Genomic DNA, 24,852 nt, shown 5'->3' with positions numbered 1-24,852 from the left:
GTAATCCTCAGGAGGAGAGGCTGACGGAATTGATTCCTCAGCATCAGAATCCTCATAAGGGGGGTAAAGAATATCCTAGGTCCGAGGAAGAGTCAGAGGAAATGGAGAAGGTTCATAGTCTGCATCCTGTCTGGGCCTTTTAAAAGGAGGGGGATGGGACCCCCTGATCAGGGTGATTAGGTCCTCGGCCATTTTAGCATTTGTTTCTTAGGCATGGAAGCCTGTCCTGGAGAGAGTTGTGTTTGTTTCTTTGCTTCTAAGGGGGGCTTAGACTTAACAGAGGGTTTTAATGGTTAACTGGGTTGGTCTGAAAACACCTGCTGTAACTGTGGATTGCTCAGCTATTTCGATTCCCCTCTGTAGGTTTAGGATCGGTATGTTGAAGGCCTAATGCGTCCGAAGGTCCAGCCAGCTCCACGTGGGAGTCGGATGCAGTCTGTGGTTCTGTGGAAGCGGTCGACAGGGGCTGCGTAGGCACCTCGCTGAAAACCGGAGAACCGGTGACCGGCCTAGAAGAGGCCTCGTCATCAGTTTTGGGCCTCGGATGCCTGTCCTTGTCCTTGCGCTTTTTATGCATTGCGGTCGTCGGAATTTCCAACGGCATGGTGTAATTTAATTTTCTACCAAAATAATGTCGGGGAAAAATCAAACAGACATTTAATAATGCGCTTTTTTAAACCTAGCACAAAACCGACAACCAGTGACGTCGTGGTCAGGGCCTAGGCATGTAATACAATAGGAGTGGAAATCCTTATGAGGTATTTGCTTCCTACAAAAAATACAGTTATTAACTTTTACTGACATCGGTCTGAGGCAAGAAAAAGTTTCCCCAATGGGGTACTTAGCTATTTTAGAAGACTTCGGTTCTGGATTCGGAATGAAAATCTCAGGAGTCGGCCGACCGGCACTTGCGAACTGCTTCTGCTTCGGGCACCGCACGGCAAGAAAGGCTGAAGAAAATGGCGTCTGCTGCATCTTATATACCCCTGTCGCACTAACGTCAGGGAGGAGGCGACAGCAACCGACGCCGGACCAAGACTTTGGAACTCTGTCAGACTGTGGGACCGCCTGACGGCAGGATAACCCAAGTGTAATGACTGCAGCAGTGTAACACTATGAACATAGTGACAGTTTAAAGCCCTGATTGCCAAGGTTGCCGAAGTGTAAATCTTCTTACCCCATCTATCCAGCACCCTGGAATTTCTATCAGAAGGGGTAAGATTTTTAGTAGTAGAGGCCTTAATGCCCTTGGGAGCCTGAGAAATAGTTTCAGAATCTGCAACAGGATTTTTGAAAAGGAACTTGTGGGAGTCAGGAACCCTGTAGTATCTGTCTGGCTTACAAGGAGCCAGAGGCAGAGAATCAGGAGCCATACTAAATTCTTGAAAAACATCATCAACAATGTCTAGAATATGAGGTATAGCCAAAGGCCTATGCTGAGAAAGAAGAAGAAAATCCCTAAGTCTCTTTTTAGATTCAGAGAAATCCTGACTCGCCCAGTGGAAATGTTCCCTTAAGGCATGTAAAGTTTCCCCAAAAGAAAAATCCTCAGGGGGAGAAGCAGAAGGAATGGAATCTTCTGCATCAGAGTCCTCATAATTAGGTATAGACAAATCCTGTTCATTAGAAGAGTCAGAGGAAATAGAATCCTGTTCAGAAGACTCATAATCAATGTCTTGCCTAGGCCTCTTAAAAGGAGGGGGTTGACTACCCCTGATCAGAGTAATTAAATCTTCAGCCATTTTGATCATTTGTTTTTTAGGCATAGGGGCCTGCACATGTGGCCCAGGCGTCAGTTTTTTAGACATAGATTTAGATTTTGGCCTTAGTTTTGAAGATGGCGTCGGTCTAATATACAAATCTGTAGGCCTGAAAACACCCTCAGAAGCTGGTGCCTGCACAGTGTCTCCGGACCCATCTAAGGTGGAGACATCCACGGGTTCCATAACTGAAGCATCCCGCGGCATACCAAACTCCGAATGGGTCTAAGTAGAGGCCTGTGAATCAGAAGTAGCGGGCATCAGGGGCTGCGAAAGCGCCTCACTGAGTACCGGCAAACTAGCGACTGGCTTAGGAGAAGCGTCGTCAGTTTTGGACTGCGGCGGTCTGTCTCTGTCTTTTTCTTTGCGTTTTTTAGGTATTCCAGTAGTCAGACTGCCAACAGATGACATTTCTGGATAATTAAATCGTGAACCAAAATATTTAGAAGCAAAAATATACCGATGCTTAATAGTGCGTTGATTAAATTTAGCACAAAACCGACAACAAGATGCTGTGGTCAGGGCCCTAACGCGGAATACAGTACAAATTAAAGTCCTTACGAGGTATTTGCTTCCCAAAAGTAATGCAATTTCTAACTTTTATTGACATCGGAGCAAGAAAAAGTTTCCCCAAAGGGGTACTTAGCTTTTAGTTGAAGACTTTGGTTCTGAAACTCAAAAATGAAAATTTCAGGAGTCGGCCGACCAGCACTGTGAACTGCTTCTGCTTCGGACACCGCGCAGCAAGAAAGACTGATATAATGGCGTCGGCTGCATGTTTTATACCCCTGACGACCTGACATCATGGAGGAAGGAACAGCAACCGACGCAGGACCCAAGACTTTGTTAATCAGGCCGACTGAGGGCAACCTGCCAGCAGATTACCCAAATGTAATGACTGCAACAGTGAAACACAAAGAACATCTAAGAAAGTACAGTTGTGTAAAATCTTACCATAATGGTAGACTGCTTTCACTTCATTGTTGCAGTATTCTTTTCATTGCATTAGGGATCCCCTGCCAAGGAAGGCCCAATATCTGCCCAGTATTCCAAAGCCTTTAGGTTACTTTAAGGAACGCCAAATGTCACACGTATGCTCCTCATGTAGTGTATGGCAAAAAGGTGACATCCAGACATACCATCCTCAGAAATGAGAGCCCCAATAGGAACACCAATCCAGGGAAAGTGAGGTAATCAGTGCATCCAGAAGAGAAATGGACCAGGAGGCACAGGGCGGGAGTGAATACTGCAACAGTGAAGAGAACATCTAACTTTATGGTGAGATTTTACAAAACTGTACTATGCCCTTCCATTTCACTGTTGCAGTAGTAAATTAGGGAGAGCGCCAAAGCTCAGGAAGAAATTTGGGAGGAGGAAGGGTCAGCAGAGCCTTCTAGGAAGCCATGAACGATGGATCTAGCAAAACCATCTCTAGCTCTGGAGATTCCATCCAACTTGTAGTGCTTGGTAAATGCATGCACTGAAGTCCAGTAGCTGCCTCAAGAATACAATTAGTATCTAAACCCTTGAAAACAGCACCAGAAGAAGCCACAGCCCTAGTAGAATGAGCCTTAAGAGAATAAATAATGCTCTTACCATGAAAGGAATAACAAAAACAAATAGCTTTAGAGTTCCAAGAAGAAATAGCTTGTTTGGATGCAACCAATCCTAAGAACCAAGGGTGAAAGGAAATCCTAATAGCCTTAGTCTTATCCAAATAAAACGAGTTGTCTATGCACATCCAATGTATGTAGCACCTTCTCACTAACAGATTGCAGAGAAAGGAAAAAAAGTAGGCAAATGAACAGCCTGATTAAGGGACAACTCCATTCACCGCCTTGGGCATAAAAGAAGGACTAGTATGCAGGGACAGGGCACCCTGTCCTAATGAAAAAACAAAAAAGGAGGACAAGCCAGAAGGGCTCGAAGCTTCCATACCAGTCTGTCAGAAGCCAAAAAAGTACAGTCTTCCAACAGCAGTGTTGCAAGGAAGCTGAAGATGCAGGCTCAACAGGGGCCTAGGTCAATTTTTCCAAAACAAAATTAAGAACCCAGAGAGGAGGAAGATCCTTCCTAGGAGGCCTAATATGAAAGACACCTTTAAGGAATTGTTTAGCTTTAAATCTAGAAGCTAAATGAATAGATAAAGGCAGACAAACAGAGACAGGGCCTTTGGGCCTTAACAAAAGAATAAGCCAACCCAGCATTGAGTAATTCACACGGCTAAGAAAGAACCAAAGGAATGTCCACAGAAAGTGGATCCAGGTTATACGAAAGACACCAAGCAGAAAACCTCTTCCATTTGGATAAGTAGGATTTCCTAGTATTGGGTTTCCTGGCCTCCTGCAGGACCTTAAGCACACCCTCAGAAAAAGGCGTCTATGTGGAATCAAAATCATATCATCCACAGTGTCAGTTGGAGTGGACAGGTGTGGAGGGATGAGAGATCCGTTGCCCTGTGTGAGCAGGTCCACCCTGTGGATAACATGTGATGATTGCCTGTGGCTAAATGCAGAAGAGGAGGGAACCAATGCTGTCTCAGCCAAAAGGGAGTCACCAACAAAATGTTAGCAGCATCCTGTTGAATTTTGAACAGGACGTTTGGAAATGATGAGAAGTGGAGGGAAAGAAACATCCCCTTCCAAGAAAAAGATAGGGCATCCATCTTCCAAACCAGAGGACATAGGACTCTGGCACAAAAAAGAGGAAGTTGTCTGTTCAGAGGGGTGGCAAAAAGATCTATTTGAGGAGTACGCCACTGGTGGACAATGTCCAGAAACGCATTCCTGTGAAGCATCCATTCGTGGGATTGAGTTAAGGACCTGCTCAGAGTGTCTGCCATAATGTTTTGACCTGAAGGAATGTAAAATGCCTGAAATGTCACTTGATACTGGACAGCAACATCCCACACTAGCAGTGCCAACCAGCAAATAAAAGCTCTTGTCCAACCTTCTTTGTTTAAATACCACATCACTGTGGTATTGTCCATAAACACCTTGAGCGGTCCTGGGGAAAACAGAGGTCCTGGGGAAAACAGAGGATGAAAAGCCTGAAACACCAGCAGAAGAGCTCTCATCTCTAACACTGATGTGCTCTTTCTGTTGAAGAGGCGACCACACACCCTGCACCTTTAGGGAACCAAAAGCTGCTCCTCATCCACCAACTGAAGTGTCTGTGAACAGCTCCTGAGAGAGAAGAGAGGATGAAAGAGAAGCCCTGAATTTAGAGATAACTGTTGGATCCACCAAAGAAGTTCCTTCTTGAGACAAGGTAGAAGAGGAACTACAAATTCTAGGGGATGAGCATGTTGAAGCCAAACTGACTTCAGAAACCACTGAAACTTTCTCATGTGGAGTTTGGCCAGACAGAGCATAGGGATGGTGGAATGCCATGAACAGCAGAGCTCTTAGAAACTCCCAGGCTGTAATAGAGACCAGAGGAAGAAGAGTTTGAAAAACGAAAATGAGGAGGCAGGGATGCCAACATAGGCACAGTCTGTATCCTGTACCCTAGAAAAACATGGTCTTGAGCAGGATTCAGAAAAGACTTTTTGAAGTTTATTGAGAACCCCAGGCTTTGAAGAATAGAAATGGCACAGTGAAAAGTTTGCAACAGGATTTCTGGAGAGGAAGCCTGAAAAAGAAAGCTATCCAAGTAAGGAAATATTTGGATCTCCTGAATCCTACAAAAAGCAGTCATAGGAGCAATGCATTTGGTGAATACCCTTAGGGCAGCAGAAAGGACAAATGGCAAAGCAGAGAACTAAAAATGCCAGGAAGCAACACAGAAATGCAAAAACGTCCTGAAAAGGGGATGGACTGGGATATGGAGATAAGTATAGTACAGCTGTGTACACTTACCATAAATATAGATGTTTGAGTGTATTCACTGTTGCAGTCATTACAATTGGGTAATCTGCTGGCAGGTTGCCCTCAGTCGGCCTGATTAACAAAATATAAATGTACATGTTTGAGTGTATTCACTGTTGCAGTCATTACATTTGGGTAATCTGCTGGCAGGTTGCCCTCAGTCAGCCTGATTAACAAAGTCTTGGGTCCTGTGTCGGCTACTCACTCTTCTTCCATGACGTCAGGTCGTCAGGGGTATAAAACATGCAGCAGATGCCATTACATCAGTTTTTCTTGCCCCAGATGGCAGGTGCCCCCCTAATGGGGAGCAAATAAACATAAAAACACAAAGGTATACCTCCAACAAAAAGCAAATACATCAAAAAGGCTTTTAAGCATAGTAAAGGAAAGTAGAGGTATAGCCAGAAGAGATTAGGGGGCTGGAGGGAGGGTAACCAGGAGTGCAACAGTGAATACACTTGAACATCTACATTTATGGTAAGCGTACACAACTGTACTATGTTCTTCATGCTTTACTGTTGCAGTCATTAAATTTGGGTAGATTTCCAAAGCTATAGTTGGGAGGAGGAGTTTATATAGCATTAGGGCCAGCTATAAGGCCCTGCAAGACAGCAGTGGCAAAGTAAGCTCTGGATTTAGGGAAAATTGGCAAATGATAATCCTTGGTGAAAGTATGTACAGAATTCCAGGTAGCAGCTTCTAGGATGTCCCTGGTAGGAACAACTCTGAGAAAGACTGCAGAAGTAGATGCAGCCCTGGTGGAGTGAGATCTGAACCCCTGGGGGATAGGTTTTCCATGGTGCTTACAGCAGAAATGAATGCGATGGCTTATCCATTTAGAAATGGTTGGTTTTGAAACAGCCTTCCCCTCTGCCCATACAGCAAATGCCATCAGCAGTTGTTCAGATTGTCTTCGAGGTTTAGTCCTGTCCATATAGAATCTAAGTTGTCTGTGCACATTCAAGGAATGCAGAATCCACTCCCCTTTGTTCTGTGGATTGGGAAAGAATGTTGGCAAATGAATGGACTGATTAAGAGCCACAATGGATACCACCTTGAGAATGAAGGTTGGATTGATCCTGAGTGACACCCTGTCTGCATGAAAGATGATGAAAGGCTCCACTGCCATAAGGGGCTGTAATTCAGATATCCTTCTAGCTGAAGTGATTGCTAAAAGGAAAGCTGTGTTCCAAGAAAGAAATTTTAAGTCCGCAATAGCAGCTGGCTCGAAAGGAAGTAGAGTGAGTTTCTCCAATACAAAGTTAAGGTCCCAGGCAGGGGTTGGAGCTCTCCTGGGTGGTCTCAAGTTTTTTGCCCCTCTGAGGTACTGCTTGAGCAGAGGATGAGAGAAAAGGGGAGGTTCTGTGTTATAATGAGCTGAAATGGCTGAGGCATGGATATTGATGGAGGAAAAAGACAGGCCCTTGTGAAGCATCTCAGTTAAGTATTGCAAAATCCGAGGTAAATTGGGTGCTGCTGTGCTCATCCCTTGAGATTGGTTCCAGGCACAGAATCTTTTCCATTTGTCAGCATAACATTTTCTAGTACTAGGTCTTCTTGCCTCTAAGATGACATCCATCACAGGTTTGCTGAGGGATGAAAAGGGTGAATTTAAGTGATTAGCCAGGCTGCAGTATTCAAAGTTGGAAGCTGAGGGTGCAGAAACTGGTTTTCTTGCTGGGACAGCAGGGAAGAGGTTTGAGGCAGGTGTCGTGGAGGTAACTGCGACACATTGTGCAGGAGGGGGTACCAGTGTTGGTGCGGCCAGTCTGAAGCAATCAAGATCATCCTTGGTTTGTCTTGTTTGACTTTTAGTAGAACTTTGGAGAGCAGAAGCAGCGGGGGGGGAGGGGAGGCATAGACTGATGGGTTTTTCCAGCTGAAGGACAGAGCATCCACTTTCCAGGCTTGTTTGTGGGGAGTCCTTATGCAGAACTTGTCAACTAGTAGTTCTGGGGGGAGGCAAATAGATCTATGTCTGGGCTCCTCCTTAGCTTGTCAGCATGTTGAAAATCCTTGGTTCCAGTTTCCACTCGTGTGGGTCCATGTGATTTCTGCTTAGTCTGTCTGCCAGTGTATTTAATTTTCCTGGCAGGAATTGAGCTTGTAGATACACTTGGTAGCTCAGGGCTGTGTTCCACAATGCCATGGCTAGTCTGTAAAGGGGGTAGGAATGTGTATCCCCCTGCTTATGTACCACATAACAGTGGTGTTGTCCGTCTTTACCATTAGTTGCCCTGGAAGAATGTAGCCCTTGAAGGCTGTCAGATCATTCTGTACAGCTAACATTTCTTTTTGATTGATATGTAGGTGCATTTGACTTGGGTTCCATTTGCCCTGAATGCACTTCCCTGCCAGGTGAGCCCCCCATGCATAGTCTGATGCATCTGTTGTTAGGGTTTGGGTGGCAGGGGGTAGTGTAAATGATAGTCCTTTGTTTTGGTGGCAGGCCTCTGCCCACCAGAGGAACTCTAGACGTAGGCAAGATATAATAGGCTTGCAGTATTTGTCTTGCAGATAGCAGGGTTTTTGTGGTCACTTGTTTGAAATAGTTTACCAAATGAATTTGCTTTTCTGGCGTAAGGTAAGCCATCCGGGAAGTTGTATTCAAGCTTGCTCCCAGGAATGTAATTTGTTGACAGGGTACCAGTTGTGATTTCTTTTTGTTTATAGTGTACCCCAGACAAGTTAGAACCCTTTTTACAAACGCCAGATGATTTAAAAATATTTCCTGGCTTTCTGCCTGAATTAGACAATCATCCAGGTATGGGTATATTTGAATACTTCTTTGCCTGCAAAAAGCAATAACTGGAGCCAGGCACTTTGTGAATACCCTGGGCACAGTAGACAAGCCAAAGGGCAGTGCAGAGAACTGATAATGCATGCAGCCTGCTTTGAAGCGTAGGTATCTTCTGCAAGATTTCCTGATTGGGATGTGCAGGTATGTTTCTTTTAAATCTAGTGTTGCCAACCAGGCGTCTTTGCCTAGCATAGGAAGTAACTGATGAAGAGTCGGCATCTTTAATTTTGGTATCTCCAGAAAGGTGTTTAGAGTAGACAGGTCCAGGATTGGACGCCATGATTTGTCTTTTCTGGGTACCAGGAAAAGTCTGGAGTAGAAACCTTGTCCCTTTTTTTCTTCTGGTACCAGTTGAATAGCCCCCATGCTTAAGAGGGAAAGTACTTGTTTTTGAGCCTCTGCCCACTGAATTGGGGGCAGGTCTGGCCACCCATTTGGTGTTGGCAATGTGTGGAAATGAAATCTGTATCCCTGGGACACTATATTTAAAACCCATTTGTCCTGGGTTAGGAGTTCCCAGTTCCTTGCATGAAGAGCAATTTTCCCCCCAAAGGGGCGGGCAAAAGATAAGTGCTTGGTACTTTTAAAAGGAAGTCATTGAGACTGTTTACCATAGGGGGGTGTCTTATTTCCAGATTTGGAAGAGGAGGCCCCCACACTGCTTGGTTCTGAGAGTCCCCTGGGACTGAAACCTGAGGGTTTTGCTGTGCCTGGGTTTGGCCTGAGAAGACCTGGAAGGGACTGGAAAGAACCGATTATTAGTAGGCCAGTGCCTACTAAATCTAGGAGGTTGCAGTTGTAAAAACTCTAACAGTTTGCATAGATTTAGCTTTACCTTCTATCTTTTTAAAAACGTCTTCAGCCTTGCTGCCAAACAGGAGGTCCTGATTTAAAGGAGCATCCAACAATTTAGCTTTAACATGATCAGGCAAAGACGGTTTCTTAAGCCAAGCATGCCTTCTAAGCACAGACCCAGTACAGCAGTCCTGCAAGAGGCTTCTAAAGAATCAAAACCACATTGCAAAGTATGTTTTCCAACTTGTTCAGCAGAATGCATTAAGTCCTGTAAATCTTTACTTAACAGTCAGGAATCATCATCATCATTTTCTGTTTACGCAGTCCAATAACATGTTACTGATATTTTAACATATGAAATTGGCAGTTTAAAACTCTGATTGCCAAGTTTGCAGAAGTATAAACCGTTTTACCTCATTTATCCAGCGCCCTGGAGTCTCTATCAGAAGGGGTAGGATTTTTAGCAGTAGAAGCCTTAATGCCCTTGGGCCTCTGAGAAATAGTCTCTGGATCTGCAACAGGATTTTTGAAAGGGAACTTGTGGGACTCAGGAACCCTGTAATATCTGTCAGGTTTACTAGGAGCAGGAGGTATAGCCAAAGGCCTATGCTGAGGTAGAAGGAAATCCCTAAGCCTCTTTTTTGAATCAGAAAATTCCTGGCGTTCCCAGTGAAAATGCTTCCTTAAAGTATGTCAAGTTTCCCCAAAAGAAAAATCCTCAGGAGGGGAAGCAGAGGGAATGGAATCCTCTGCATCACAATCCTCATTAGAAGGTATGGACAAATCCAGGTTGTCAGAAGAAACAGAATCCTGATCAGAAGATTCATAATCAAGCTCAGCCCTAGGCCTCTGTAGGCCTGAATACACCCTCAGAAGCCGGTGCTTGCACAGCGGCTCCGGACCCATCCAAGGTAGAGACATCCGCGGGTTCCATAGTTGAAGTATCTCGCGGCATACTGGACTCCGAATGGGTCTCAGTAGAGGACTGCAAATCAGAAGTAGTGGGTATCAAGGGCTGCGAAAGCGCCTCACTGAGTACCAGCGAACTGGCGACTGGCTTAGGAGAAGCGTCGTCGGCAGTTTTGGACCTCGGCGGCCTGTCTTTGTCTTTGCATTTTTTTTTAATCCTGGAAGTCGGATGGCTAATCAACGACATTTCTGCATAATTAAACAGAAAACCGAAATAATGAGAGGCAAAAATATAATGAAGATGGATAGTGCGCTGATTAAATAAAGCACAAAACCGACAGTAAGGTACGTCGTGGTCAGGGCCTAGGCAAGGAATACAGTACGAATGAAAATCTTTATGAGGTATTTGCTTTCCACAAGTAATGCAATTATTAACTTTTACTGACATCAGTAAGGACCAAGAAAAGTTTCCCCAACGGGGTACTTAGCTTTTAGTTGAAGACTTCAGAGCTGAAACTCTAAAATGAAAATATCAGGAGTCGGCCAACCGGCACTTGGGAACTGCTTCTGCTTCGGGCACCGCATGGCAAGAAAGACTGATGTAATGGCGTCGGCTGCATGTTTTATACCCCTGATAACCTGGCGTCATGGAATAAGAGACAGCAACCAACGCAGGACCCAAGATTTTGTTAATCAGGCCGACTGAGGGCAACCTGCCAGCAGATTACCCAAATGTAATGACTGCAGCAGTGAAACACGAAGAAAGTACAGTTTTGTACCTACCATAAATGTAGATGTCCGATAGGTATGCATCTGCAGTCATAACATATGGGTTGTCCTGCCTCAGGCAGCCCTTCGGTCGGCCGGATTCCAAAGTCTGGGTCTGGCCTCGGCTGATGTCGCACTTCACCCGACGTCATAGCTCCTGGGGTATAAAGGCATCAGCCGACGCCATTTTTCTCAGTGTTTCTTGCCCCAGATGCCAGGTGCCCTCTAGGAAGGCTAAATTTGGATAAATGTAGAAAATTCCAAACAGTAGAAAGCAAAAAGTATATATACATATATACATACAAACAAATACACCATAATAATTTCCCCCAGCTAGCTAAGAGGGTAAGTACCCTAGGAATACCACAGAGGGAAGGAGGGTGGGTAATCCTGACTGCAGATGCATACCTATCGGACATCTACATTTATGGTAGGTACAAAACTGTACTATGTCCTTCAAGGATGCATCTGCAGTCATAACATATGGGTAGAATACCATAGCCAAACTGGGGGAGGAGGCACTAAGATAATGATGGTGTAGTTAAGATCCCTTGTAAAACTGCAGTTGCAAAGCCTGCTCGGGATCTGGAGTATAAAGGAAGATTGTAATGCTTGGCAAATGTATGCACGGAGCTCCAAGTAGCAGCTTCTAAAATGTCTTTGGTAGCCACTCCTCGTAGGAAAGCTGTAGTGGTGGCTGTAGCCCTTGTAGAATGAGGCCTGATGTTTTCAGGCGCTGTCTTTCCATGAAAAGAGTAGTGGAATCGAATGCAATTTCCTATCCATTTTGAAATTGTCTGTTTGGAAATTGCTTTTCCTTGCACTCCTGTTGCATATGCTACCAGAAGCTCGTCAGTTTTTCTGCTGGTCTTAGTTCTGTCCAAATAGTAGCGCAGTTGTCTATGTACATCCAATGTGTGTAGTAGTTTCCCCCCCCTGTTCTGTGGGTTAGGGAAGAACGTAGGTAAATGAATAGCTTGGTTCAAGGACACCCTGGATACCACCTTTGGCATGAAAGTAGGATTGGTTCTCAGAGACACTCTATCCTGGTGAAAGATAAGGAAAGGCTGCACTGCCATTAATGCCTGTAACTCGGATACCCTTCTTGCTGAAGTGATTGCTAGAAGGAAGGCAGTTTTCCAAGATAAGAACTGTAAATCTGCTGATGCTGCTGGTTCAAAAGGGGGAAGTGTTAATTTTTCCAGCACAAAATTGAGATCCCATGCAGGCAGAGGTGGTTTCCTTGGAGGTTTTACATTTTTGATCCCTCTTAGAAACTGTCTGAGGAGAGGGTGAGAGAAGACAGGAGGATCCATGTTGTACTCTGCTGAAATTGCTGAAGCATGAATCTTAATGGAAGAATATGACAGGCCATTGTGGAATAGTTCTGCTAAGTATTCTAGGATGTGTGCTAGGTTTGCCAGTGTGACATTTGTTCCCTTTGATGCACTCCAAATGAGGAATCTCTTCCATTTGGCTGAGTATGTTTTCCTTGTGGAGGGTCTGAGCCTCCAGGATAATGTCCTTGACCCTCTGAGATAAAACAGGTTGGTTTTGTTTTATGCAATTTTCCAGGCAGTTAGCTGCAGCGTTTTCAAGTTTGGATGCAGGGTCTTGTAGTTGTTCTGCGTTAGAAGTAAAGGCCATAGAGGTAGAGGCCATGAGTTCGTCCGAGACATGCTTCTCAGTAGCGGGTACCAATGCTGCCTTGGCCAGTCTGGAGCTATCAGAATTACCTTTGACTGTTCCTCCCTGATCTTAAGTAGAACTTTGTACATCAATGGGAGAGGTGGAAAGGCATAAACTGTCAGGGCCTTCCAGCTGAAAGAAAGGGAGTCCACCCTCCAGGCTTGTGGGTGGTATTCTCTTGAGCAGAATTTCTTCAGTTGGTGGTTGAGTGGGGAGGCGAACAGGTCTATCTCTGGCATTCCCCATTTCTTTGTTATGTTTTTGAAAATGTCTGGATGCAGCATCCATTCGTGAGCATCCGTGGTAGTTCTGCTTAATCTGTCTGCTAGTGAATTCTCATTTCCTGGTACGAATCTGGCCTGCAGTTGGATGTTGAGATTCAGGCCTAGGTTCAACAGGTCCATTGCCATCCGGCATAGAGGGTAGGAATGTGTGCCTCCCTGTTTGTTGATGTACCACATGACTGTGGTATTGTCCGTCCTTATCAGCAGGTGTCCTTGCTGGAGGAATGATTTGAATCCCTCGATTGCATGTTTCACTGCCAGCATCTCCTTTAGATTTATGTGTAGATTCAGCTGGTCTTGGGACCATAGGCCTTGGATACACTTGTCTTCCATGTGTGCCCCCCAGCCTAGGTCTGAGGCGTCCGTGGTGATGGTCTGCCTTGGTTGTGGTTTGTGGAAAGGCAACCCTTTGTTGGTCTGGCAGGCCTGAGCCCACCACAGGAATTCTTTTTTCAGGCATGGAATGATTGGTATCATGGTTTCTAGACTGTGCCTGTGTTGAGACCATACATTCCTTAGGTACCATTGTAATTTTCACATATGCAGCCTGGCATGTGGGATCAAGATTATGCAGGATGCCATGTAACCCAGGGCCTGCAGGACTTTCCTTGCAGTAAGCTGAGTTTGTCTTGTCAATTCCATGAAGTAGACTGGTAGTTGCTTTTGTTTTTCTTCTGTGAGAAAAGCCATCTGAGTTATTGTGTCCAGTTCTGCACCCAAAAATGTTATCCTTTGGGATGGCACTAGTCTTGACTTCTGTATGTTGACTGTGTATCCCAAGGCTTGCAGCAGTTGTATGACATAGGCCAAATCCTGTATTATTTTTGTCTTGTTGTTCGCTTGTATTAGGCAGTCGTCCAGGTATGGGTAGATTTGAATTCCCTGAAGCCTGCAATGTGCAATTACTGATGCCAGGCATTTCGTGAATACTGTGGGGACAGTAGATAAGCCAAAGGGCAATGCTGAGAATTGATAATGCTCTGATCCTGCAAGAAATCTGAGGTGTCTTCTGCAATCTGGTCGATAGGGACGTGCAGGTATGCCTCCTTGAGATCTAGAGTCACCAGCCAAGACTCCTTGCCCAACATGGGAAGAAGTTGCTGTAGGGTCAGCATCTTGAATTTTGGTACAATGAGATATGTGTTCAGTGCGGACAAGTCGAGAATAGGCCTCCATTGAGTTTCTTTTCTTGGTACAAGGAATAGTCTGGAGTAAAATCCTTGGCCTTGTTCCATAGATGGTACCTTTTCTATTGCTCTCATCCTTAGTAAGTTGATGATATGTTTTAGAGCCTCTGACTTCTGGCTTGGTGGAAGGTTTGGCATTCCTCTCTTTTTTGGTAAAGTGTGGAAGTGAAACCTGTAGCCTTTGTCTATTGTTTGCAAAGTCCATTTGTCTCCTGTAATGCAATGCCAGTTTTTTGAAAATAAAGCTAGCTTTCCGCCCAAGGGTGCCTCCAGTTGCTCCCTGGTAGGCGGAATCAGAGCCAAGTCATTGTGTCTGTCCTGTGGAAGTGGTTGCAGTTGCAGCTGTGGCGGTACTCCTCTGGTTGGCAGGTTGCCACTGACGGCCCCTGTAGGCACCCCTTGATTGACCCCTGCCTCTTGGGCGGCTATTTCTGCCTCTCTGTCCTCCGGAGGTGTCTGGAAAGGACCAATTCTTTGAAGGCCAGTTTCTGCTGAACCTCGGAGGTTGGACCTGCAGAAAATCCTTGACTGTTTGCACAGATTTTGCTTTTTCTTCCACTTTCTTTAGAACCTCCTGTGCCGGGGAGCCAAATAAACTCTGTTTCTCCATAGGAGCATCTAGGAGTTTAGACTTAACATGGTCTGGCAAGGATTGCTCTTTTAGCCAGGCATGCCTTCGAATCACTGCTCCAGTCATAGCTGATCTAAATGAAGCCTCCAGTGCATCATAGCCACATTTTAAGAAATGATTACTGACCTGCTGAGAGTTGTGTACCAATTCCTGAAGGGACTTACGGTCTAAAGGTTCAGGAGAGGAAAGCTTTTTATTCAGCTGATCTAGCAAAAATTCCTGGCACTGTATCATGTGAAATTGACAGTTTAAAGCCCTGGCAGAAAGAGTAGCAGATGTATAAACCTTTTTACCCCATCTCTCTAATGCTCTTAATTCTCTTTCAGAGGGTAGGGTTTTTTTGGCAGAGGCAGCTGCAACACCCTTAGGGCCCTGAGAAATGGTTTCTGGGTCTGCAGCATGGGCCTTATACAAGTGGAAGTGAGAATCCGGGACCCTGTAATATCTGTCAGGTTTGGCAGGGGCCGGGGGAAGAGAATTAGGGGCAGAACTGGCATCACTGTATGCATCATCAACAACTGATAGTACAGGTGGTATGGCTAAAGGCCTATGCTGTGGCAAGTGTAAAAAGGTCCTTAGCCTTTTCCTAGAATCAGAAAAATCCTGACCCTGCCATTGGAAGTGTTCCCTCATTGAGTGTAGAGTTTCCCCAAAAGAAAATTCTACTGGGGGGAGGCAGAAGGAATGGAGTCTTCTGCATCCGAATCCTCATAAGGTGAATATGGTCCTTCCTGATGGTCTGATAAATCTGATCCATCCGAGGAATAGTCAGAAGAGAGAGGTTCAGGGGGTTCAGGCCTAGGCCTTTTTTCAGGAGGGGGTTGTGAGGCCCTGTCTGGGTGAGGTTGGGATCCCCTGATCAGAGAAATAAGGTCCTCAGCAAGGCTGAGAATCTGAGAACTTGAGGAAGGTCTGTGAGGGGGAGCTTTTGTAGGCAAGGCCTTGGAAAGTTTAGCTGCTTTAGCCCTGGAGAAGGCCTAAATAGACATAGAAGCAGGGGGTCTAGCTGCCCCACGTGCAGGAGTAGAGATGTCCAACGGAATGGTGTCGGACAATTCTTGTGTGCCTGCTTCTTCAGTACGAATTTCTGTAGCCGACTCTGCCGGGGCCACTGTGGCCTCGGTTGTCGGAGGCATGCTTTCGGCCGAAGGAAGAACCAAGGACTCTGTTTCAGCCGAAACCGAGACACTCGCGGTAGGCCTAACCGTGGTTTCAGCCGAAACCGCGGGTCGCGAGTGTCGGTCCTTATCCTTGCGTTTTTTGGCTAAATGTGTAGTCGGAGTCTCCAACGGCATTTTATATGCAAAAGCGGGACCAATAAACTCTTCTGCAAACTCCGACCGACGTCTAAGTGTCCATCGGTTGAAGGAAGCACAGGCTAAACAAGCTGATACATCGTGGTCTGGGCCTAAGCAAGGAAGGCAGTAAGAGTGGAAATCCTTATGAGGTATTTGTTTCCCACAAGTTAAACAATTATTTACTTTGTCTGACATCGGCTGAGGCAAGAAAGAGTCCCCAACGGGGTACTTAGCTTTTTTAGAAGTCTTCGGTAGCTGAAATCTCTGGATCTGACCGACCGGCACTTGCGAACAGCTTCTGCTTCGGGCACCGCGCGGCAAGAAAGACTGAGGAAAATGGCGTCGGCTGATGCCTTTATACCCCAGGAGCTATGACGTCGGGTGAAGTGCGACATCAGCCGAGGCCAGACCCAGACTTTGGAATCCGTCCGACCGAAGGGCTGCCTGAGGCAGGACAACCCATATGTTATGACTGCAGATGCATCCTTGAAGGACATCATCCTTGAGAGTCACAGACACCATATAAGCATGAGGGAGCAAAGTCTGAAGGAACAGCATTTAAAAGGAGGACACCTTCAGAAAAGTATTTAGATGAGAGAAGTCTAGAATTGGTCTCCAAGTACCTTCTGTTCTGAGTACTTGAAACATCCTGGAGTAAACCTCCCTCCCCCTTTGGGACACAGGCACCTCTTGAATAATACCCAGAGTCAAACGATCCCGAAGCACCTCTGGAAAGGAGAAGGAGAATTGTACCTGAGGGGGCCAAGAAATACCCATAGGAGGGGGGAAGAAATTTCCAAAGCATGAAGTACTCCTGGCGAATAATGGACAAGACCCAGGAATACTGAGTAATCTATAACCAAACAGGAAAAGACAGATACAGGCAAAGAGAAAGAAGAAAGTGGCTGACAAGAATAGGATAGTCAGACAGCACCTGGTTTACTTGGAAACATCTGAGGCACAGAAGTCTGAGTAGCCTTAGCAGGAGGGGTCCGTTTGCCACCCTTTTTACCTTTAGGAGGAGGGCGAGACTGCCTGTGAATAATGGCTGGCTTATTGGGGTAGTGTCTCTGAAATTTAGGCACAATAGAAACAAACACATATTTAAGTTCCTGTAAAGCCTTGTCCTTACAAACTTGAAGGGACTTCAAACATAGCAACAGCAGCTTCACTAAACACATTTATTATCAAGAGGGGCATCCATCAACTTAGCCTTAATATCATCAGTCACTGACCCAAAAGCAGCAGCCCTAGAAGAAGCATCTAAACTAATGTCTTTCGGCTTTTCCCGGTTAGGGGTCGCCACAGCGGAAGTCCGGTCTGCTAATGATTGGCAGTGGATTTTTACGGTGCTGAGCTGCCAGCCTGATTCCCAACCTTCAAAGAAGACACACCCATTCATGCACGCACCTACCTGTATGTCTTTAACCGTCACTCTAACACGGGGAGGACATGCAGACTCCACACAGAAGGCATTTCAGCCGAGAATCGAATGGGAGAACCTCTTGCTGTGAGCCGACAACGCTAACCGCTGCACCACCGCTACCTCCTACACTTGATGGAATGACGAGCCACCTGAGAGGAAACCACTAACGGCAAAAAGGCAGAAGATTTACCCTCAGAGTCTGGAAGATCAGAAATAACCTGACAGGCCTGAGAAAGGAGTGCCAACAAATACTGGGACATATGGGTTTGATATTTAACAGCTCTAAAAGCCAAGACAGCAGAGGTATAAACCTTCTTGCCCAACCTTTCCATAGTCCTGCTACCTTTATTAGAGGGCAGTAACTTGGGAGAAAGAAGCAACTGAGAGGGCTTGTCAGAAGCTACAGACACCACCAAGAGGACGGCAGAAGGACACTTGTAAAAAAAAAAAAAAAAATTTACAGTTCTCAGGCACCTTATAGAATCTGTCAGATTTCCTGGGAACAGGGGGCTGAGAGTCTGCAGCTTTAGAAGCATTGGAAAATGCATTCAATAAGGCAGCCAAAAGAGGAGGTACAGCAGAAAGTTTAGAAGAATCTGTCTGTAGCAACTCATATCTTTTATGGATCCCCGAGACCTGAGCACAATCCCACTTAAAGAATTTCATCATCCTGGAGATCTTGCCCCAAAAGAAATCTCTTCAAAAAGAGCATAAGGACTGGTAAAGTCCTCTTCCTCTGATCCATAATCCAAAGGACAGGGAATCTGAGAAGAGTAAGCAAGGGACTCCGCATCTGAATCTAGCTCCTTCTCAGAAGAATCCTGTTCCCTGGGTCTTTCAAAAGGGGTAGAGGACCAAGGGAGGGGCAGGAACAGAAACCCCCTGAGGAGGCTTCAATGCCATCAAAGCACTAAACAAATCTTGAGTGAAGGTCTGCCATTCACTCCATGGATCTTTAGCAGCAAGAGTGACATGTTTAGTCTTTTTCTTTTTTTTCAATGGGACGTCTGCCTTACAAAACTTGGAAGGCTCTGACCCAGGACAGCATTCAATAATGGTAGTAGGGACTTCTTTTCTGATTAATATTTGAGGAACACCCCTAGGCCCCTTGGAGATAATCAGCCATGGTTCCCTCTGAATGTCCGAAATGGATGTCTGCAATGCCTCATCCCCGCTGGCCTCCAACCCGGTCATAGCAGAAGAATCTACTGCTAAACCTAAGTGAAACTCCGGGCATTCACTTGCATCAGGAGAGACATCCAGCGAAGGCCCAACAGCAGAAGATTCCAGCCTAGACTTCACGGCTCCCTTCTTCACTGACATCTGCCCCTTGGAGCAGGATGTTCCCTCCATCAAGTCTTTCTCAAGAAGGTCAAGACACTGGTTTTCAAGACAAAGTACCAAAGAAGAGAGTCTACTATGGAGGATTTTAGGTAGAAAGGCCTGACAGTTGAAACAAGATGTATGGTCGCGTGAGGCACCAAGGCAAAACAGACACTGTTTGTGGCGGTCTTTATGAGGAATCTGTCTTCCACACTGGCATTTACCCACCTTGGATTACATGAAACTACACAAGCAACAATAAAAGAAAGATAAGTAAAAAAAAAAAGAACCCCAAACGGGGCACTTACCTGCAATGGCTTGGTGAACCAGCAACAAAACAGGTGTTCAGACTGCCAGCTAAGAAGTTCTGAGGATGGTATGTCCGGACGTCACCTTTATGCCCTACACTACGTGAGCAGCATACGTCTGATGTAAGGCGTACCTTAAAGTAACCTAAAGGTTTTGGTATATTAGCCTAGGCTAAGAAGAAATGGGAGACCAGATAAAAAAAATCTATGAAGATATGAAGTTTATGCTAAACACAAAATTAGGTCACACAAGAAGACTAGAGGGATGAGGAATCGGCAAAAGAAATTCCAAAGATGTACATGAAATCGAGAAGCAATTGTATAAAAAAATGCCACAAATAAGGCAAAATAACAAAGAATTCTTCTCTACTGTATTCTTCCAGAAGTGACAAGGCAGAGTGCCTGAACAGGACAACAGAGTGAAGACATGTGAAGCAGTGATGAGGGAAAGAGAGATGAAAGGGGTTCTAATGAGATACGGCATAAGGTTTAAATGAAGCATCACCTATGGTGTCACTGTTGCTCAAGTGAACCAGTGACAGAACTTGACACTTTCTCCTTAGTGACCCTTGACATGCCAGCAAACAACTTCTAGTACTTCCTTGGGAAAGGAGATGTGCAGGAAGGAGTCGGGTACTATACATCCACTTCCACTCAGAGAAAAGTTAAACAAACAGCATATGGCAGGTTGAGGGAGATGATGAATACACTTTACATGGCTGATGAAAGGCAGCATGGCTTAAAAAAAAGGTTCTGCCACTCAAACATGACCAGTTGTATGAATGGTTAATGAAGTGGACATGGTAAATCCTGTGAATATACTTCATCTGTACTGTAGTAAGATCTCTGAAACTGAGCCTCACAGGCAGACATTTGGAAATTTAAAAATGTGGAGGTGGGGTCAAAATGGTTAACTGGATTAAAAACTGGCTGCCTCACTGGAAGAACAGAGTAACACTAGAGAATACGAGGAAAAATATATATCAGTAAATGGCATTGTGACAGAGTTTAGAGCTGGGACTAGTCATGTTTATTACACTTACATAAAGTTATCACACTATTACAGCCATATAAAGCTATCACACAAGATTTAGAAATGAAGGACATGTATACACTAACTATACAATGATCTAGGAGGTCATGGACAGCAGGAGGGGCTGGCACTAGAGGGAGACAGGAACAGAATACTGAGGGAGGGCACAGAAACTATACAGTCTGTGGTGTGCTTCAAAAGCAAGACAGTAGAGGAAAATGATCAGGGTAGTGATCATCCCCAGGAATCAGGCTATGCCAAAAGGAATAACATTGGCAAAAAGGAAAGCAAACTGCAGAGCTGCATAGTGTGAAGGGTGAATTCTGAACACATTAGGGTCATTCTTGCATTGCACAGGATACTGACAAAAGCATTGCTGGAGTACTGTACTTTGTATAGTTCTGGGGGCCATACAGAGCAGTGCATCAAAAAATGTATGAGACTGGGATAAACAGTGCAACTAAAGAGCAGCAGAATGGTGGAGGGCATGGGAGGACTTTACTACAAGCTCGGGATAAGAAAGCTGGGCAGGTACACACAGAAAAGGGATATGGGAATTACGAATCAGATAAGCTCCACAGTATGAGAACAAGAGGGAGGGGAAGATACGAACATGGGTGACAGCTGAAAGGCAAATTTTCGATTTAGAGTTCAGAAAATAATTCAAAGACATGTTGTTAGCATCAGTAAAATATGCTGCAGTAATCCATAAGCCATCCGAGAGGTTCACCATTGCTTGAGAGAAAGTATGGCAAGAGCAACTGCAATGAGGCAAGCTACAACCCTTAGGCAGACTCTGTGTAGCACATGACTTCTTGTCAGCATTGCTGCACATTTACATGAATGTGTTGTCAGAGGACAATCAGCAAGACATTTTAAATCAGTAGAGACAGCATCAAAAGTCTAAAAATCTACCTTACAGCACTAAAATAATACCTTATGCAGATTTTGGAATGCTGTTGATACTATTAAAACAAAAACAAACACTCCATCTGTTTCAAAAAGTGAAATGAATTTCCGAAACTTACAGCTTTGAAGACACAATTAATACTCTGGCCACATTGAATATTTTTACAGTCCACAAGCAGGTCAAACAGTACTCCCACCAGCTTTTGCTGGATCGTCTCACTTGGCAAAGCAGCAAAGAATCCCCTAGTAATCTGTTAACAATAATAAAGCAACAGATTAGTACAATTCCGGTTACCTTGACCAAACATTAAATTAAATCAAGAGAACAACATTTAGGTATTTTACTTCAATTTTCTAGAAGGCTAACTAATGAAATTCCACACTAGGACAAGTTCACTTGTACAATGACCAAATGTACGATTATTCACAGTTGGTTGAAATCAGAAATCATACACTGGAAGGTACAAGAAGAATTTCCCCTTTAAACCCCTGGAGTGCAGCAACCTTAGAGCTCCTTATTGAGAGGTAAAGTTGGAGGTTGGAGGTAGGAGGTGGGACCCCCCCCCCCCACCAAAAAAATAAATAAATAAAATACCAAATGATTTCATTCTCAGTCATTTTCATTCAAACTTAAAAAAAAGATTCCAATCAGAAAGTTGTCAAATAAAGGTCCTTGAAGTCCAGATCTGGTAATATCAAACCAATGGCAAATATAAGTATACACATAAAATGCATGCAGACAACAATGTTTGTCAATGTGTACAGATATGAACCACCTCTGTTCTTGAGTTTTTCTTTTCTTTTCCTTGGGTTATTTTCTTTCAGTCCCAAAGCAGTGCCCCCTTTTTCTACAGCATGCCACCCATTACCATTCCATTATTTTCCAAATCAAATCTAAGTTAATATTAATAAATCTTACTAAATCAATCAATCTTTAATGCAAACATTCTAATAAAATATATTGCCATCTCACTCACCCATTTTTAACACCATCCAAATTCAGACTACAATATGCAATAAATTATTATTTTAAGCTAAAAATTTCCATATTCCTTCAACATTGAAAACTTCATCTTGTTATCCACCCGCTACTACTTTTTTATTTATAGGGAATGTGCAGATTCGGTCAATCTGTAATCTTTCCAAACATTATCCCTCATGTCACCCTTATCTGACCTTTACATATCTAACAGCAGTTGAGCAATATTTAAATAAGGACCCCAGAACAGGACAAAAATAAATGTTATCAACTCCATCTGCATTTACTTTGTAACAATGTAACAGCTTCTTGAAATTATGAGCTCTGTATTCTCTTAGCTTCAGCTGCAACTATGAACATTTCACCTTGTTCAAAGTTTGCACCAGTCAAGTGTAGGACCACATTTAAAAATAAATCCACTTGAAGCATGCTACCTACAAGCTATTCCTGACAAATATGAGGAATATCTCAGACTGCCTTTTTCCAAACCATAAATCCACTCCACACTTAATATAACCATAAACAAACAGATCTTACTACCTTTCCAAAACAATACACTCATCTCAATTTACATGTACCAAAGTAACAACTTTAAATAATGCATACATGACAAAACTGATGGGTTAACTTTTGGATGGGCTGCATTGAAATGCTGTAGATTTTTGCTTTCTTTAAAATTCGACAATGTGACATACAGGGATAAAGCCTTCATAACAGCCCAGGCAATCCAAGTTCAATTAGTGGCTCTGGCTTCAGAGATGCTGGCAGGGGCAAATAAGTTTGCCCATGAAGGGGTGGGGTAGTGGTGGTGATGGAAGGAAGTGCATGTGTATACTGGTGTGTTTAATTTCCCTGGTGGAAATTATGACGGTGATACGGAGAGTAGGCAGGATGTTCTACTGATGTAAGCCCCGGTGAAGTAAGGGTTAGTTCAGCGAAAATTATTTTACAGGGTATGCACATGGTGTGGGGAAAATGGTAAAAACACTTGCCAGCAGCAGCATGACACTGCACTGGAGTCTGCATTCTCCTCACCGGCCCCGGCTGTAGGTTGAGGATAGAATGAGGGAGGCTATGGTAGGCCCAGTGGACCTGGTGAATGATGACAGGAACGAATGGCAAATGATGGCCAGCTCTGGGAAGCTGAAAGGAGGTTTAAAAAAGTAATTACAGAACAAGATGAAATGAAGTAAACTAAAAAAGAGAGGAACCACAAGGCTAGGTAGCTTTACAAAACAACTGTAAACAAGACAACTTCAAATAGAAAGGAGCATACAATATGTTTACTGAAAAAGTATACACATTAGGCACATAAATCATAAGTAAAATGTACATAAAGATACCAAACTTATTACTGGATACACAGTGTGATAAACACAGCATAAGCACATCCAAGAGGAAACCGGTAGTCATAAGCAATAATTATGCTACTGCTCAAGTATTTCTAGAGATGACAGATTAAAATGGTTTTCTTATGCATAGCAAGACACCAAATACGAAAAGAAAATGAAGCAACAGGAAGGCCACAGGTAACAGTCTCAAAGATGTATTAGACAAGTTAAACAGCTATTTGAGTAAAAAAATGTAGAATATGAAATAAACATAATTAGGACTGTAAAGCAAATGTTAGCAAAAAATGCTATGTTATGTTTACTGATATTAAGGAGGACAAAATTCAGACAGAGCTCTGTAGTAGATGAAGGGTAAGAAAGAGAGCATTAGATGAGACAGAAACAATGGCAGTCAAGCTGCTACATCTTGGTTGGTCTCTCGATACCATGCCAATACAAGGATACTGATGGATGTAAAGAAAAATAAATTAATTGTTTGTGTCTTTCGGCTTTTCCCGGTTAGGGGTCGCCACAGCGGAACTCCGGTCCGCTAATGATTGGTAGTGGACTTTTACATACCGGGTTACCAGCCCCGACGCACAACCTTCAACGAAGGCACGCCCCATTCACATATGCCTCCACTCAGAAGACGCTCTAGCTGAGAATCGAACGGGACAACGTCTTGCTATGAGGCGACAACACTACCGCAGCACAAACACCGCAGCTATAATAATGTAAAATAACATAAGTAAAAGAACTAAGAACTAAACAGAGTACAAAAATGCAACAAATAGCAGCAAAGGTTGCCGGTATTGCAGTGAACTATCTTCACAGGAGAAAGTCCCCAGACCTAGGTAAAATATGTGGAAAGTACAGAAAGACCACCACACTGTAAAGGTATACATAAGCAGAAGTACGTAACGTAAGCCACAATGCAAACATTACAGGACTGACAGAGTTAGAGACAACAGTAAGACAGGGTAGAAAGCTACATGTACACAATATGACATATATCCAAAATAAGTAACTATGAAAAGGAGATAAGAGTCTACACAGGAAATAAAGACAGCATGAAAAAATGATTTCACAATAAGAAATGCAAAAGCAAGTTATAATAATGTTTACAGACGTAGAAAATGTGGAGAAAATAATGTTAGAGGAAAAATACACTAGGCTACGACCAGTGTCAGATATGATGTCTTCCAGCTTCAGACTACATACTCAACAGATGAACAAAAATACTTCAGATAACAGAAACAGCTGTCCAGACAGGATGGGAATTTGCAGCTGCTGCTGGATTGCCCATCCTGGGGAGGAGGGGGGGGGTGAAATGGCTGTGGTTCACCATAAAGGTGACAAGTAGAACATTAGGTGTTACAATCAGTGGAGCCTGACCCAGTGCAGTCACACTTGAAGCTGAAGGAAACTTGGTATATGAAGGCATACTTCTCTCTGGAAGACAGTAATAGTGGAGCTTGGATGGGCTACTCCGATAGGCTCACACTGAAATAATCAACATGGTTTGCTGGGATGGGGGCAGTGCATGTGAGTCT

The 24,852-nt window shown here is 44.1% G+C and overlaps 1 protein-coding gene across 2 annotated transcripts in view; it reads right to left on the bottom strand.

Annotated features, from left to right (window-relative positions):
- Window positions 1–24,852, bottom strand: part of HEATR1 (HEAT repeat containing 1) — a 1,780,420-nt gene that overhangs the window by 888,603 nt on the left and 866,965 nt on the right. For both annotated transcript variants that reach the window (XM_044059100.1, XM_044059109.1), the window contains exon 24: window positions 21,109–21,240. In XM_044059100.1, the coding sequence (XP_043915035.1) occupies window positions 21,109–21,240 (132 nt within the window). The remainder of the gene's footprint in view (window positions 1–21,108; window positions 21,241–24,852) is intronic.

This window comes from Protopterus annectens, chromosome 1.part2 (genome assembly GCF_019279795.1).
Source record: "Protopterus annectens isolate FY-2018-M chromosome 1.part2, PAN1.0, whole genome shotgun sequence".
NCBI classification, from domain to species: Eukaryota; Metazoa; Chordata; order Ceratodontiformes; family Protopteridae; genus Protopterus; species Protopterus annectens.
Note: the sequence above shows the minus strand (reverse complement) of the source record. Positions and strands in the feature narration are given on the sequence as shown.